This window comes from Alosa pseudoharengus, unplaced genomic scaffold (assembly GCF_046254945.1).
Source record: "Alosa pseudoharengus isolate Yale_2024_CS ecotype anadromous, Long Island Sound unplaced genomic scaffold, YU_APseudo_1.1 YU_APseudo_1.1_scf_21, whole genome shotgun sequence".
Classification (NCBI taxonomy): Eukaryota; Metazoa; Chordata; class Actinopteri; order Clupeiformes; family Clupeidae; genus Alosa; species Alosa pseudoharengus.
Genome location: NW_027468674.1, coordinates 1,902,303 through 1,921,174, shown reverse-complemented (window position 1 = coordinate 1,921,174; position 18,872 = coordinate 1,902,303). Strand labels below are relative to the sequence as shown.

At 43.4% G+C, this 18,872-nt stretch overlaps 1 protein-coding gene across 2 annotated transcripts; it reads right to left on the bottom strand.

Annotated features, from left to right (window-relative positions):
* Positions 1-379: 379 nt before the first annotated feature.
* Positions 380-16,917, bottom strand: nudt9 (nudix (nucleoside diphosphate linked moiety X)-type motif 9). 2 transcript variants are annotated; one of them, XM_076297637.1, is made up of 8 exons: positions 16,746-16,917; positions 16,124-16,321; positions 13,632-13,721; positions 8,637-8,723; positions 4,304-4,415; positions 3,893-4,033; positions 3,576-3,660; positions 380-907 (listed from the first exon to the last, which is right to left on the bottom strand). In XM_076297637.1, exons 1-8 carry the CDS (start codon positions 16,835-16,837, stop codon positions 762-764), a joined length of 951 nt encoding a protein of 316 aa, XP_076153752.1. In that variant the 5' UTR covers positions 16,838-16,917; the 3' UTR covers positions 380-761. The 2 variants fall into 2 exon arrangements, with proteins under 2 accessions (XP_076153752.1, XP_076153751.1); XM_076297636.1 differs by having other exon boundaries at positions 16,124-16,357; positions 16,746-16,916.
* Positions 16,918-18,872: the final 1,955 nt, after the last annotated feature.

The following is an 18,872-nucleotide window of genomic DNA, read 5'->3' as shown; positions in this document are numbered from 1 at the left end:
CGTTCCCCTGTGCTTATTGTATTGGCTCTTGAGCCCTTGGCAATTGCTATCAGAGCCAGTCCCCAAATCAGCAGGATAAACTGTAGCACATCTGAGTGTGCTATAGGCCCATATGCAGATGATGTCATCTGAGTGTGCTATAGGCCCATATGCAGATGATGTCATCAGAGTGTGCTATAGGCCCATATGCAGATGATGTCATCAGAGTGTGCTATAGGCCCATATGCAGATAGGACATCCCTGTGATCCTGACCCTGTTAGATGTTAGACGTCCCTGTGTCTCCTGCTCGATTTCAGATGTTAGGACGTCCCTGTGTCTCCTGCTCGATTTGATGAGAAAATGTGATCAACACACACAAACGCCACCCACACACACATATACCACACACGGCCCTCTGCCTTTTATTAACACATCAGTAATTTCATCTTACACCACTAAATATTAAACTATAACGGTAATGACACCAGTTTGGGTCAGAGGTCAAATCTGTCACAATCTAACCGTCACACCCAACCCGTCAGTCATGGGAAACGTGTGTCGTGGATGTCCGGGAAATGCGGACGAAACGTCCCTCTCACACAGGTGCATTGTGGGTAGGAGCAGGCAGTGATGAGCCAGCGGTGGTCAGTGCAGGTCAGGTGGAACTCGGAGCAGGTGAGCCTCACAGGTAGAACACTGGCCAGTCACAGCGACGATGAAGATGGTGATGACGAAGATGTTGTTTCTGTTGTCCCCGTGACGACACGTCCTATTGCTCTGATCACCAGTGGGCGTGGCGTTCCTTAGCAACCATTTCCAGGAAGTGGGAGTGGCTCGCGTAGAGAGGCTGGGCTGAGTCGACGTCAATCCAGCTGACATGGCCCGCGTCATCTCCTGCCTCCAGAGGAAGGGCGCTCACACTGTCTCCTGGCAACCAGCACGCACACACATTACACACACACACACATATTATACACACACGCGCACACACACACACACACACACACCTCAGTGCAGGTACATGCAAGTGAAGCAGAAAGCTTTCTTCATTAACTCTGTGTGGTGGTTTTTCTGACAGACATAACTTGCATGCTAGTTAGCTAACTAGCCAGCTATCCAGCAGACATAACTTGCATGCTAGTTAGCTAACTAGCCAGCTATCCAGCAGACATAACTTGCATGCTAGTTAGCTAACTAGCCAGCTATCCAGCAGACATAACTTGCATGCTAGTTAGCTAATTAGCCAGCTATCCAGCAGACATAACTTGCATGCTAGTTAGCTAATTAGCCAGCTATCCAGTCACTTTCCAGTCTGTATATCAGCCCTGTCATGTGATCAGGAAAGAACACACTGACTACATGTGTTATGATCAGAACACACTGACTACATGTGTTATGATCAGAACACACTGACTACATGTGTAATGATCAGAACATACTGACTACATGATCAGGGAAAGAACACACTGACTACATGTGTTATGATCAGAACACACTGACTACATGTGTTATGATCAGAACACACTGACTACATGTGTTATGATCAGAACATACTGACTACATGATCAGGGAAAGAACACACTGACTACATGTGTTATGATCAGAACACACTAACTACATGATCAGGAAAAGAACACACTGACTACATGTCTACTGTAGCAGCAGTAGCAGCAGCCCTTTACAAATTAAAGCCCTTCCAAATGAACTGATCAACCTACACCACAGTCTGCAATGTTAGAACGGTTAACGGTGACTTCAAACAATCTGATTGGCAGCAGCCTGTGAATTTCGCTCGTCATTTGTAGACAAGTCAAGACAAGTTTATTTATATAGCGCATTTGGTTACACTTTACTTGACAGCATCGACATAAGAGTGACATGACACTGTCATGAACGTGTCATAAACAAGTCATAATTGTTTATGACATAACGCTTCTGTCATTAAGTGTCATTCGGTTTTTGTCATAACAAGTTAGGGTTTAGGGTTGGGTTTAGGGTTAGGATTAGGGTTAGGATTAGTTTTAGAGGTTAGGGTTCATGTGTTCATGACAGTGTCATGTCACTATTATGTTGATACTGTCAAGTAAAGTGTTACTGGGCATTTCATACACAGAGGTCCTTGCTTTGCAAAAGCAAACTGTACTAGCTAACAAAAGCATTGTAGGGCTGTATAGTCAAAGAATAGTTTAAAAAGTAAAGAATAAACACACAAGGTAATAGTACATGCAAGCATAAAAGGGCAATAGTTTTTAAAAAGTTAAAAGACATTAAAAAAACAACATAGAATGATTACTCTGTGATAGTGATACTAGTCAGACACCCAGTGGTACTCTCCCGAAGAGAGAACTGGGCAAGGCTAATTGTAGATATGAAACTGGGGCAACTTTGATCTCATCTGAAAGTTGGTTCCAGAGCTGAACTGCATAGCAACTGAAAGCTGCTTCACAATGTTTAGTTCTAACTAACACTAACTAATACTAACAAGTATTTCTCCTGAGACCTGAGAGGTCTGGAAGGTGTGTACTGCTGAAGCATGTCTGCTAGGTAATTTGGTCCCGTTCCATTTAGTGATTTATAAACAAGTAGAAGCACTTTCAAGTCAATTCTGTGACTTACTGGAAGCCAATGCAGGGACTTAAGTATTGTAGTAATGTGGTCAATTATTTTAGTTTTCATGAGAACCCTAGCCGCTGCATTTTGTCATGAAGCGGTTTGATAGTCGTTTTAGGAAGGTATGTGACCCTACTGGAGATGAATGCATGAATACGTTTTTCTAGATCAGGTTTTTACATTAGCCCTCGAAATGTTTTTGAGGTGGTAAAAAGCTGATTAAGTTATTGCTTTTATGTGGCTGTTTAAATTTTATGACACCAAGATTTTTAACAGTATCCTTTGCTTTAAGCCCTTTAATATCAAGATTTTTGACAGTATCCTTTGCTTTAAGCCCTTTAATATCAAGGAGAGTGACAAGCTTAAGTCTTCCCTCTTTAATTACTTCAGTTTTTTCTTTGTTCAACTGAAAGAAATGTTTAGACATCGGTTGACATCCTGTAAAGTTGGTGTCATCGGCATGGCTATGAAGAGGCTCAACAGGACCATCGTCTTTAGGCAACAGAGGTTAGTAAAGTTGGGTCATCTGCATGGCTATGACAGGAACACTAATTGTGTTTGATGGTTTGTCCAAGTGGGAGCATATAGAGGTTGAATAATAGTGGCCCCAAGATCGACCCCTGGGGGACACAGGGGGTCAAGGACGTTGGTGTTGAGGTACGTACGACTAGTTTTCACACACACACACACACACTTTAACACACACACACAGCTAGTATTCACAGACACACACACACACACACTCGCAAACACACACACACACACACACACATACACACACGGCTAGTATTTACACACACACACTCTCAAATACTCAAACACACACATACACACTCAAACACGCACACACAGCTAGTATTTACACACACACACACACACACTCAAACACACACACACACACAGCTAGTTTTTACACACACACACACACACAGCTAGTATTTACACACACACACACACACACACACGGCTAGTATGTAACACTCACCTGAGTCATCATGGAAGTTCACAGCAACTGTTTCCATCCATGCGTTGTCTGTGTTTCTCGGATCATCGACATAACCCTTATAAACCTGACACACACACACACACACACACACATACACACACACACACACGTGCACACACACACATATACACACACACACACTTACACGCGCGCACACACACACACACACACACACAGGTGAGTTCAGACAATCAGAGGAAGGTGCTCTGTATACACAGACATTCACTGATTCACTGAAAGAAGAACACACACACACACACACACAGACACACTCAGACAGGCAGTGTGTATGTTACCTGTAGGCCAGGTGAGCTGAAGAGTTTTGTGATACGTTCATGAAGCTCCGCCTTGTCGGGCATTTCTAGAGAGTTGAGCGCCTCTTCAGAAAACTCCCTCTGCAACGTCAGAGACACAAGCTCCCCAGGATCTACCATCCCCTACACACGCACGCACACACACACACAGACACACACACACACACACACACACACACATATGAGACTCTCTCAATGTCACTCACACATGGACAACTTAAGGATACACACATACCCACATGCATGCATGCATGCATTCACAAACGCACGAATACACACAGGAACTCCCAATAAGCCATCATGGTTTATAGTCCCCGGGTATGACCCACTCTCTCTCTCACACACACAAACACACACTCACCCACTGACACACACACACACACACACACTGACCCCAGGTATAGCCCACTCTCCACAGTCCTTTCTCTGGATGGACACAAACTGCAGGATGGGGAGTTTGGATGCTGAGTTGGTCAAGCGCTGGCCTGCCTCGTCCATCTTCCACCTGAGACACACACACACACACACACACATATATAAAACACACACGCATACACACACATATATATATAAAACACACACGCATACATACACACACACACATATATATAAAACACACACGCATACACACACACACACATATATAAAACACACACGCATACACACACACACACATATATATAAAACACACACGCATACATACACACACACATATATATAAAACACACACGCATACATACACACACACATATATATATAAAACACACACGCATACATACACGCACATATATAAAACACACACACACACACACACACACATATATAAAACACACACGCATACATACACGCACATATATAAAACACATATATAAAACACACGCGCATACATACACGCACATATATAAAACACACACGCATACATACACGCACATATATAAAACACACACGCATACATACACGCACATATATAAAACACACACGTACACACACACATATATAAAACACACACGCATACATACACACACATATATATAAAACACACACGCATACATACACACACACATATATATAAAACACACACGCATACACACACACACACACATATATAAAACACACACGCATACATACACGCACATATATAAAACACACACGTATACACACATTAACAGACCCACATGCACATGTGTGCACACACACGGACGCACGCACACACACACATAAATATAAACGCTCATGCGCGCACACGCACACATACACACAAACACACACACACACACACACACAAACACAAACACAGGGCAATACGCTTGCAAAGTTAGGAGTTGACATACAGTGCAACTGGGAAGTTTTCAGACCCTTTCAAGTTTCCACATTTTGTTATGTGTCAGACTCACACACACACACACACACACACACACACACACACACACACACACAGACTCATCTTAAAATGGATCCAATTCATTTGATTATGTGTCAGACTCATCTTAAAATGGATCCAATTCATTTGATTCTCATCAATGACTGAAATTTCCCATTTCCAAGTATTCAACTATTATGAGGCTTGTAATTGAGCTTGGTGCTTCCGACTTCAATCAATGGTCTTGAGATGCTTCTAGTGTTCAACTTGATTGGAGTCCACCTGTGTCTAAATTAATTCATTATTAGGAGAGGCACACATCCCAAAATCCAAAATCGCCGCGATTTTATGTACCAGAATCGCGGAACGACTGTCCCTTTCACATAGACCGAGGTGGGACGAAGTGTCTCGCCAAATTTACTACCCCCTACTGCCCCCTAGACGTTTTGCCGAGTTTTTTCGTTGTGGCACCAGTGTGAATGGGTCAAGGCGGAAAGGGGAATCTGGGCGGGCATTTCGATGCTATGTCCAGCCCACCACAGGAGATTGCAAATAAATCTAACTGATCAAAAGCAGCAATAGCAGAGACAGCACATTATGTCAAACTTTAAATTCAAAGAAATGTCTCCAGTCATTCAATGCCTGCTAGAGTTGACTGTAGCTCGGAATGCAATCGGTTGCCATAATAGGCTATCATAAAATCCAGCGATAAAACAAAGCATGAACTCATGAGCGTCTGTCTGCCCTGTATGTATATCCTCTAATTGTAATGCTTACAGATATCTAGGCGATATTTGTAACATTTATTTTGTATTTGGCCTGTTATGAAATCATGTAGGCCTATTTGGGTGGGACAGAAATATCTTTACAGAGCAGCAGCTCTGGCCATATCGGCCCTGGCTCACATGATGTACTACTGCAGTGGTTCTCAACCTTTTTTGAGCAAACGCCCCCCTGACCTTACTTTGATCCTCTGGCGCCATCAGGTGAACAACATATGCACATTGCAACAATCCAACAAATCACAAAACAGATTCCGCACGTGAGGCCTGTTTAGGCCTATATATATGGTTATTGAACTGTTAAGCCGCGAACTTGGGTTATGTTTATCGGAGTTTCTATAGAGATGACGATAGCTGGGGCTGGGGGACGTGAGTCCGGGTGTGTGCAGGCCCGAACTGCACTGTATGACCACTGAGCATAGATAAACAGTAAAATGTAGCTGGGACGGTAGAGGGGTTAGAAACCCATGAATGAAAATAGCCTATTTATTTCAGGTAGCCTATTTTTGCACCAAAAATATGTGAAAACCTCGAAAGTTTAAAATGTAAAAAAAAAAAACCTCTCACGTTCCCAGCGCCCCCCTAGGTAGTACGAACGCCCCCCAGGGGGCAGTACCGCCCCCGTTGAGAAACCCTATACTATGCTTTAAATGCGTTATCGCTTCACTACCCAACACGCGAACAAGAAAGAAAAGAAAAAAGAAACCAATGTGCTTATGTGGCGATTTCCGATAGGCCCAGGCCTAGAGAAAAGACAGCTATTGGTCACCTAACAAGTAGGATTTGCTTTGCCTACTCTGCTGTTTGGTTGTCCCAAACTTTGAGACGATCCATACTCACATTAACTGAATCTTATCAACCCCAACTGCGAGTGACAGGATGCAATGCCTAATAATCTCACTGCCTTCGGCATAACTGCTAACAGTGCGCCTAGGCCTACTGTTAAACACCTGAAAAATATTAAGCTGCTGTTTTCTTTTCATGACGAGCACTAGGCCTACTTTTGAATGATTTATGACTGAATTTATGACTGTTTTTAAGCGCCAGAACTGCTTATCACGTTGTGTGACAAAGTTTACACCAATCATCATCTTCTAATGTATCCTTATGTTGAGATGTCCATTCTCTTTGCCCTAGGCTATCATTTGTGCGCGAAGCATGTTTCAATTAAGACAGTAGGCTACACAAGCTATATTTATTGTTGTAATATTGAATGATTTCATGAATAAATTGTACGCACAGTGCGTACAGGATTACGGCTGGCGGCGCCACTGACCAAGGCCACAGTAGCCTGTGAACCTCTGATTTTCAAAGAGGAATCACGGCCACCGCAGGGGGCAACTCTTCTCTTCAATTTCCCTTCCAAATTACTTTTTATTGTCTGAAGACATCTATCGCAAGAATCTAACATTCTAAGCAACAGCAAAGCAAATGCAAGCTAACCAAAGTGCAGTCGGGTCTCCCGCCATGGTTTTGGAAATCACACACCTGCTGCATCTGAAGGCCCACGCATAATAAGGCCTACGACTATCACTCTACACGCCCCCTGTTGCACGTCACATTTTAATTTGCTATAGCTGATCCAGCCTCCTGGCTCCCCAAAATGCCGCATCATGTGAACAGATCAGCAGGCCGGCAAATTTTCACCTCATTTTCAGACACACGTTGTGGCAAAAAGACGTCTCCTCTTCCCGCAAATTTTGCGTAATCTCTGTGTAAAAAGGCCTTATATAAGGTATCTCAGTTGATGGTGTATGTCAGAGTGAAAACCAACGTTTACCTAGGCTACCGTGCTCTTGTGCCGTGCTCTGACAACTTTCTCACACACACACACACACACACACACACACACACACACAAACAGACAACTTTCCGGTTGCACTGTACCTGTACTTTGCTTTACCTGTACAATTTATCTACACAGAAGAGATTAAATGAAAGAAGACATGTAAGAATTATTGCATGAATGAAAGAGGAGGGAAGAGAGGAGAGAAAGAGAGAGAGAGAGAGAGAAAGAAGAGAGAGAAAGAAGAAAGAGAGAGAAAGGAGAGATAGATAAAGAGAGAGAGAGAGAGAGAAAGAAGAGAGAGAAAGAAGAAAGAGAGAGAAAGGAGAGATAGATAAAGAGAGAGAGAGAGAGAGAAAGAAGAGAGAGAAAGAAGAAAGAGAGAGAAAGGAGAGATAGATAAAGAGAGAGAGAGAGAGAAAGGAGAGAGAAAGAAGAAAGAGAGAGAAAGGAGAGATAGATAAAGAGAGAGAGAGAGAGAAAGAAGAGAGAGAAAGAAGAAAGAGAGAAAGGAGAGAGAAAGAAGAAAGAGAGAGAAAGGAGAGATAGATAAAGAGAGAGAGAGAGAGAGAAAGAAGAGAGAGAAAGAAGAAAGAGAGAAAGGAGAGAGAAAGAAGAAAGAGAGAGAAAGGAGAGATAGATAAAGAGAGAGAGAGAGAGAGAAAGAAGAGAGAGAAAGAAGAAAGAGAGAAAGGAGAGAGAAAGAAGAAAGAGAGAGAAAGGAGAGATAGATAAAGAGAGAGAGAGAGAGAGAGAGAAAGGAAAGAGAGAGAAAGGAGAGAGAGAGAAAGGCGAGACCTGGTGACGATGGGATCTGCCGCGTGATTGGGCCCCCACTTCCCCAGCAGGCCCCTCCCACTAACCCCGGTCCGCCCCCGAGGGTTCCTGGAACAGAGCATGGATCACACACACACACACACACACACACACAGAACATGGATTATATACTGTATACATACACACACACACACACAGAACATGGATTATATATATACTGTATACATACACACACACACACACACACACACAGAACATGTTATTTTCTCTCTATATGCTTCCCCTAGGCTCTGAAATTAGGAAACATGGCATTAAAGGAGAATTCCGGTGTGATATTGACCTAAAGTGTGTTGAAACATGATACCAAGTGTGAACGTATGTCTCATAGCCCATCTCGGCTTGTCCCCTGCACTCAGAAATCTGGCGCTAGTTAGCCGATGCTACCAACAGCTTTTTCAATGGTGGTGCTTCGGCATCGGGCTAGCCATGCAAATAAATCACTGTTTTACACCATTTACGACGCTCAATGTATCTCCACACTTCATTGGTAGACTTCCGAGGGCCCTGACATTTAAAACGAGACATTGAGAACTTTGAAAAAGCACTGGTCATTTACTTACAAGACGATTTATACAGACAGTATCTTCACAAAGTTTAGCGTTTGCAGCCATCTTGAATTTAGTCACGATAAGTCGAGCGACGAGTGAGAATGAACAGGTATGATAAGGGATCAGATTCCAAAAATAATTCTGTGGAAATGCATGGATTACAGTTTCTGCTACTGGAAGAAACTGCATTTCCATGCATTTCCACTGAATCAGTTTTGGAATCTGATCCCTTATCATATTTCATTCTTATGCAGACGATACACAACTATACCTTTCCGTAAAACCTGACGAATTAACTCCATTAGCCAAACTTGACACATATATATACGTATAAGAGATATAAAGACATGGATGACAAATAATTTCCTGCTTTTGAACTCCGATAAAACAGAAGTCATGGTTTTAGGTCCTAAAAAGATGAGGGATATCCTCATCACAGGCTACATTTACTGATCTTCGACTATCCTCATCCACATGTGTTAAAAATCTAGGAGTTTCAATTGACCAAGACCTATCACTAAGTAATCACATAAAACAGATTACCAAAACTTCATTTTATCATTTAAGGAACATTTCAAAGATAAGGAAGTCTTTATCCTTACCAGGCGCTGAGAAATTAATCCATGCTTTTGTAACCTCAAGGATTGATTATTGCAATGCTCTATACGCTGGCTGCAATAACACCTGTCTAAAGAGCTTACAGTTTATACAAAATGCAGCTGCTCGCACACTCACTAGAACTAAAAAATATGAACATATTTCCCCTATCCTGGCATCAAAATATTCCTTCTAACATACAAAGCCATTAATGGTCAGGCACCAGAATATATTAAAGATCTCCTAGTCCCATATAACCCACCCAGACCTACGATCACAGAATACTGGCCTTCTTGTAATTCCAAGAATCTCAAAAACGACAGTAGGAGGCAGAGCTTTTAGCTATCGCACACCCCTCCTCTGGAATAATCTCCCTTCCTCAATTCGACTAGCAGACACCCTCCCTATTTTTAAGTCTAGACTTAAAACATACCTCTTTACTGCCTCCCATAGTTAGGTATGGTGCGTTGTGGAACTTCACCCATCTCGGGGATTTTGGAATGGACCACCCTGCTGAGTCCTCGAGTGACTGGCACCCCAGTCGAGAAGACCACCAGTGAGATGGTGGTCCCTGACCATACCTGCGCTGGTGTTGACTACCCCTCACCATGCCTTAGTTATGCTGCTATAGCATAGTGCTGTCATGGACTTCTCATGTGCCACGCCGTACAACCCCCTCCCCTCTCCTCTCGCCCCTACTCTCTTTCTCTCAACTCTCCCTCTCTTGCCCATTCTCACTATGATTTACTGTAACAATATACAGCACCACTGATCACTTCTTGACATTAACCACATTGATTTCAAGTAATACTAACCCATCCTACATTTCTCTTTCTTCCCCCTTACTGTACCTCACTTGTGAGGTATATCATCACCAGTCATCAACCATCCGTGTGCCTGGCCCTCCTCTTACCCATCCCACCAGAAGTCCCATCCTCGACTGCCCTATTACTGCCCCCTATCTGGATTCCTGGGCCGTACAGCCCCATCACCTGCCTATGACAACTCTGCTCGGATTCTGGCCTGTCTGCTGACCCACCACTTGCCCCCTGACAACTTTCTTTCCTGGACAATTCCGACACTGGAATATTTGCACTTTCTCTCACTAAATCATGATTAATGCTTTATCATACCGGATACGTAATCATCCCACCTCTTGTAACTTTCACCTCAGGTGCTTTAAACACCATGTCCTATTCTCCACACCTGACGGTCATATGCATTTGTCATGTTTACAGACCTTAATGTCCATTTTGACCCTAGGCAGATGGGTCAGGCCCTTGAGTCGTGGATCTGCTCGAGGTTTCTTCCTATATGTATCTCCAATTCTAGGGAGTTTTTCCCCTGTTGCCCCTGTTACCCCTGGGCCTTCCTTCCTTCCTTCTTCCTTTTCTTTTCTCCCTCTTTTCTTTTTCTCTGATTGCCTACATTCTGTAAAGCGCCATGATACATGTGTAATGTTTTGGCGCTCTATAAGCACAATAAATTGAAATTGGATTATATATATGCTGTATACATACACACACACACACGCAGGGGTCAAAATTTACTTTTTGGCCTACTAGCCACATATTTTTACTAGCCAAAACTAAACAATGCTTTTTCCATATCTATTTTGAAAGTGGCCTTTCAGTACCCTATTATACAGTGTTTTAGAACGCCACAGGAGCTCTCACGTTCCATTCAAATGCACGTCCTTCCCAATGTTCCGGGGTCCAATCATTTTGTAGCCTATAATGAGACAGTGTTGAAGCGGAGCGAACCAATCACGTTGCTCTATCTTGGTCAGTAGTAGTAGTAATTAAAAATCTTTGCTTTAATGACTGTTTTGTTTTGAGCTATGAATCACGTATTTCATCTATTTCTGTGAGTAGTTCATTCACTATCATTGAAAGTGACACTAAGACGTGATAGTAGTGCCCCTAGCACGCACGCACGCACACACACACACGCACGCACACACACACGCGCACACACACACAGCAGATAACTAAGACGTGATAGTAGTGCCCCTAACGCACGCACGCACGCACGCACGCACGCACGCACGCACGCACGCACGCACGCACGCACGCACGCACGCACATGTTAGCCACAGAGCACCAGCTATACATTAGATGCAGGAGCACCAGCTATACATTAGATGCAGGAGCACCAGCTATACATTAGATACAGGAGCACCAGCTATACATTCATTAGATGCAGGAGCACCAGCTATACATTAGATGCAGGGGCACCAGCTATACATTACATGCAGGAGCACCAGCTATACATTAGATGCAGGAGCACCAGCTATACATTAGATGCAGGAGCTATACATTAGATGCAGGAGCACCAGCTATACATTAGATGCAGGAGCACCAGCTATACATTAGATGCAGGAGCTATACATTAGATTCAGGAGCACCAGCTATACATTAGATGCAGGAGCACCAGCTATACATTAGATGCAGGAGCATCCCACCTCCCTCTCCATCTCCAGAGAACATCTCCTCTCGTAGCACTACTTACGACTAGTCTTGCTGATCCTAGCACTTACCACCTGACTAGAACTGACTCTCGACTGTTTAAAAACAGCACTCAATGATGCACTTATTCTTATACAGTGTTTCCCATACATTGACTTATTTGTGGCGGCCCACCACAATATCAACATTGACCACCACACAATGATTTTCCAGGTTGTACTAAATTGTGCTTAAATTTGGTTAGAATCATAACCACGCTGTGCTAATGTATTAAAAACTGTTGCATTCAAGTTAATTCTGCAAACCTACCACCACAAATATAATTTAATTCTGTGGGAAACACTGTAATGCCTTTGGTGTTGCCATAGCTACCTATGAGAGAAGACATTAATGCCTTTGGTGTTGCCATAGCTACCTATGAGAGAAACTGAGACATTAATGCCTTTGGTGTTGCTATAGCTACCTATGAGAGAAGACATTAATGCCTTTGGTGTTGCCATAGCTACCTATGAGAGAAGACATTAATGCCTTTGGTGTTGCCATAGCTACCTATGAGAGAACTGAGACATTAATGCCTTTGGTGTTGCCATAGCTACCTATGAGAGAACTGAGACATTAATGCCTTTGGTGTTGCTATAGCTACCTATGAGAGAAGACATTAATGCCTTTGGTGTTGCCATAGCTACCTATGAGAGAACTGAGACATTAATGCCTTTGGTGTTGCCATAGCTACCTATGAGAGAACTGAGACATTAATGCCTTTGGTGTTGCTATAGCTACCTATGAGAGAACTGAGACATTAAATCGATGGTTCGGAGTAATTTCACCCTAGGGTCCTTTGCACCATGACCACTCCTGGTGCACTTACAAACTTTCTAATGCCTCGTTATTGGACTAAATGTCGTAGTTGTACTACTGCATAAGTTTCGTACCATTCAGGGCATTATTAGTGGGGTAATTTACGAGATAAAAGTTGGTTCCATCATGACTGCAGAACGTCATTCGTTTCTGACGGCGCTACTCGACCAGGGCTCGACCAAGGGAAAAAAGGTTCTGGGAGGGTGTTTGGCTCGGGGTCAGGGTGCAAAGAACCCTAGGTTAAAATTACTCCGAACCATCGCTTTAATGCCTTTGGTGTTGCTATAGCTACCTATGAGAGACAATTTCTGCCTCTGGTTCCAATGTCCATCTCTCAACATTTCGAAACCATATTTGACCGGTTGGAGAGAAGGGGGTCGCGAGACTTGGCCCCATGTTTGTTTGTTTATTTTACTGGGGGTGGGGGTAGTCATGGTAACTCGCAGAGGTCGCTGGTCGTGAACATGGTAGTCATGGTAACTCACAGAGGTCGCTGGTCGTGAACGCGGTACTCTCCCTCGTGGCTGCGCCGGTCCGTTGACCCGTCAAGAGCATTGAACCGCGGAGAGAAAGAGCTGGAGGGACACACCAATCAATCAATCCATCAATCAATCCATCCATCAATCAATCAATCAATCAATCAATCCATCAATCAATCAATCCATTAATTAATCAATCAATCAATCAATCCATTAATTAATCAATGCCCATCAGTTAATCAATCAATAACTCATTAATACACACCCAGGAAACTCTGAAGAGACTGCTGTGTTATGTAAGCATCTCACACTAACACACAAACACACATTGTATTTAGTCTGTCTTATTGTTAGGCTATTTTATCGGCTATATGCAGAGGTTAAATTGGGCCGGAGCGCACCGGAGCGCAGCTCCGCCTCCTCAGGTCCACAACACACCCTGCCGGAGCTCAGCTCCGTCTCCTTCAGCACCAACCTTGTTATTCCACTAGAATTATTTTTCATCTCCTGCCAAATACATGGCATATGAGACTGAATAATTAGCAAGACTAGCCTAATATTGAACTTCCGTGGCCCAGTAAAATCTCAAGTTCAGGTTTAATTTCTCGCAGTGTACTCGTCACACAGATATCATACAGATATCACGTGAACGAGCGGAATCTAAGCTGTCCAATGATATTAACGCCAAGTGGCTGTGATAAATGGTTCGCGAGAAACTTAACATTGAACTTGTATAAAATGTAGACCTAATCATATTTGCATTCTGCACACGTCTGCACAAACTCTAAACTCAACACAAGGCGAACCGTATATCACAATAAACAGCAGACCTTGCCGAATACGATAACGCATACATCTGTAGGCTACAACGCGGTTCCCGAGTAGCCTATTTTAAATTGCAACACATTTCTACATGGTCTCCAACTTTGGGCCAAAATTATAATGTATTCTCATCTAAACTATTTAGCCTACAGTATGTCAGTAGAAACATTTCTGTAAATTGCTTAGCCAGAGTATCCCACCATCATGGTTGTTATATTGCCAGATGCTATAATATAGCCTAATATAATATAATATAATATAATATAATATACTAATATAATATAATGTTTCCTAATGCCATGAATGCAAAAATATGAGGGAAAAAATCATGAGACGCAAATGTTTTTGTTCTTGATATAAAGGCTGTCATAACACATTAAGAATTATCACATCTACTTTCCCAGATATGGGTAGCCCAGATATAGCATGTATAGATGACCATTACAATGACCAATATAACTCAATGACCAATATGAATAGCTTAAGCCAACACAGGTTGTTCTGCTACAGGCTACTGCATAATTTCATGGAGTGCTGAAATGTACACTATTTTTGACCATTTCTAAAAAGAAACTCAGAAAATATGCTTTGTGGTTGTGAACTTATTGCAGTATCATAACTAATCTGTGTGTACACGGTTAAAACTCTGAACCGCAAAATACTACTACAGCACAAATATTTCCATCCATAGGCCTCTATTTTATAATAATTTTATATAATATTATGTAATTATTAAGTCTAACCTCTGAATTTCTTTTGAAAGTGCACTAGATTGATGCATTTAAACGTTAAAATATACAAAAATTTCTTACGGGGGAGCATGCCCCCGGACCCCCCTAGGGGGGCTTGTGTCCCAGTGCAGTTTATGCCTAGTGACACCCCTGATCTATAATGATGAAACGATGAAATGGACCCTGGAAGATGTTTTGAGGGGCGGTAGAGATTGAAGATGTAAACCCAGAAGTGTGCAGAATCGGTCATTTTGAAGTAGGCTATAGAACTATGCATTTAGTAGAAAAACCCTAAAGAGAGGCAAAACATTAAAGGTAAAAATAACAATAAAGTAGGCCAGGGATGGATTACTGCACGGGCCTACTGGGCCCAGGCCCCAAGGGGTCAGGGGGCCCTGAAGCCTAAGCCTTTGCATGGAATCATTGCCTCAATATCAACAAATCAGGATGTAGGCTATGAATCTGATTAAATTTAGTATTGGCCAACCCCAAAATGCACCAGATTACAGGAAATCACATCAAAGAAATTAAAAATGTTCTGGGGGAGGACCCCCAAACCCCCCCTCCCACATATGAGACAATAGTAGCCCTACCTTACATTAATACTGGAAAAAGAGCCCATTTGGTGTAAAAACACATTGTCATTTTACGACGCGATTTTGAATGATGACCTCACCGTAAATAAGGGCTCCCCCTCCTTACAAAAGCCAATTTAACCACTGGCTATATGACTTTACTTTAAACTGTTATTTGTACATTATTTGATGTTTACCGATGTCACTGTTAGTCGCTGAGGACAAAAGTAGCCTATCTGATGAGAACTGTAACCATAAAGCACGGTGACAGCGTGATGGAACCCTGGGCTACTGCATAGCTAAATGTAGCCTAGTTCACCGGACAGCAGTTGATCTTAGCCATTTTCTTAGCTTGTGAACGCACACTCACCCGATGTCGGGGTCTGCCCAAACGGGGTTAGCCGCCACAGGCGGGGCAGTATACTTCACGGGACTGTACTCCGGCCACTCCGTCTCCCAGGACACCTTGTCGTCCGGCACCGGGAATCGGGGCGTGTCTGATCCCGGGTAGACGGGGCTCCGTGCTTTAATGTGCAGGCGGGTTGACATGGCACCGAGGTTTGCGGCGCTGCAGGACACACCGGTGCTGATGGATTTAATAGGACTGGACAAAAATGTCAAGTGCAGAATGAGAGTTCAACGTTTGACAGGCTAACTTCCCATAATCAGAAATCCAGGCTAGGGTAAGAGAAAGTCTACGGCTCGCAGACGAAGCAGGAAAGGATCGGCTGTCACACATTGGCTTCCAATATTTCAGTCATAACACAAATCTTAGATATTGAAACATTAAAAGAAGAACAAGAAGACAACAACAAGCTGACATATATAGAAATACTTTTACATTGTAAGCTATAGGCTACGAGGATGCAATAGGTTAGTCTGTGACTGTAACCAATGCCGACGCCGGCTGCTTGGTGACAGCGAAACAACCGACCACTAGCCTACGAACATCTGCCTCAGAAGTAACGCTAATGGAGACCCATTTCACCTACCAAGCCCCTTTCGAACAGACAGAGTATGGCAATCTGAAGAGCGTTAGCGCTACGTGTATCGGACCGAGCCAGCTACTGATCACTGGTCTCATTCCAGCTCAGCAAATAGTCGCGGGCGTAGTCACTAGGAAGTAGTAGTAGGGGTGTGACTTTTTCAGTGTCGATGCTCCGAAGCACAAGTGTTTCGAAAGAGCTTCGCAACGTGGTTCAAAACAGCCATGTCATGTGACCACTGCTTCGAAACATCGTTCAAAATCCCCATGTCATGTGACCAAAGCTAAGTGAACCTTCGGTGCATTTCACCCATTTCACCGGTGTCGGCGCAGGGGTGCCCGTGCGTAGACTTGTCTGATGGTGTAGTGGTTAGTGTGGGTGTTTTTGCACGGCTCAACTGTGTTTCGATCCTTGTTTGATTTGTAAGTTTCAGATCATATCTGTTTAGAATGGTCAAAAAGGAAAACACATTGCAACAGAAAAGATAAAAACATAAATGTTGGCAAGTATGGTTTAAGGCTCATGTTCACCTAGCATTTAGCCTAATTAATTAATTATCTTACAGAGTTGGTGTTAGTATGTTTACAAGGATACAAGGATACAAGGAAGTTTATTGTCACATGCATAGTTACTGGAGGGAAGAAATGCAGTGAAATTATGTCTGGTGTCAGCCTATTTGTGCATTTATGGGGGGGGGGGGGGGGGTAAAAAGTGCAGTAGAAGAGGGGTTTAGTAGATTAAAGGAGAATTCCGGTGTGATTTTGACCTAAAGTGTTTTGAAACATGATACCAAGTGTGAACGTATGTCTCATAGCCCATCTCGGCTTGTCCCCTGCACTCCGAAATCTGGTGCTAGTTAGCCGATGCTACCAACAAGGCGGTCAATGGTGGTGCCTCGGCATCGGCATAGCCATGCAAATAAATCACTGTTTTACACCATTTACGAGGCTCAATGTATCTCCACACTTCATCGGTAGACTTCCAAGGGCCCTGACATTTAAAACGAGACATTGAGAACTTCGAAAAAGCACTGGTAGTTTACTTACAAGACGATTTATACAGACAGTATCTTCTCGAAGTTTAGCGTTTGCAGCCATCTTGAATTTAGTCACGATAAGTCGAGCGACGAGTAAGAATGAACAGGTATGATAAGGGATCAGATTCCAAAAATAATTCCGTGGAAATGCATGGATTCCAGTTGCTGCTACTGGAAGAAACTGTAATCTATGCATTTCCACAGAATTATTTTTGGAATCTGATCCCTTATCATACCTGTTCATTCTTACTCATAGCTTGACTTATCGTGACTAAATTCAAGATGGCTGCAAACGCTAAACTTCGTGAAGGTACTGTCTGTATAAATCGTCTTGTAAGTAAACTACCAGTGCTTTTTCAAAGTTCTCAATGTCTCGTTTTAAATGTCAGGGCCCTCAGAAGTCTACCAATGAAGTGTGGAGATACATTGAGCCTCGTAAATGGTGTAAAACAGTGATTTATTTGCATGGCTATGCCGATGCCGAGGCACCACCATTGACCGCCTTGTTGGTAGCATCGGCTAACTAGCGCCAGATTTCGGAGTGCAGGGGACAAGCCGAGATGGGCTATGAGACATACGTTCACACTCGGTATCATGTTTCAAAACACTTTAGGTCAAAATCACACCGGAATTCTCCTTTAAGTGGCAAGGGCTGCATAAGAAAGGTGGGGGAGGATTGGGATTGGGGGGGGCACCAACAAGGAGCACCCAAGAGCAACAGGGGCAAGGAAAAACTCCCTTACCAAGGAAGAAACCTTGGGCAGATCGATCCACGGCTCAAGGGGCTAACCCAACTGCCAGGGGTCTTGGTGTGTGTGTTGGGGGGATGACAGGGGAGATGGGATAGTGTGCTGTGTATGTGGGGAGAGGGCAGTGTGCATAATGTGTGTTGGAGAAGCTTCCTCGTGAGACAATGTGCTGTGTATTGGGGGGGGGGGGGGGGGGGCAGTGTGCTGTAAGTATGTTGGGGATGGATGTGTGTTGGAGAAGCTTCCTAATGAAATAATGTGCTGTGTATGTAGGGGAGGGGGGGGGGGCAGTGTACCGCAAGTATGGTGAAGGGACTTACTATTGCAAGCAGAGTACTGTATGTATGA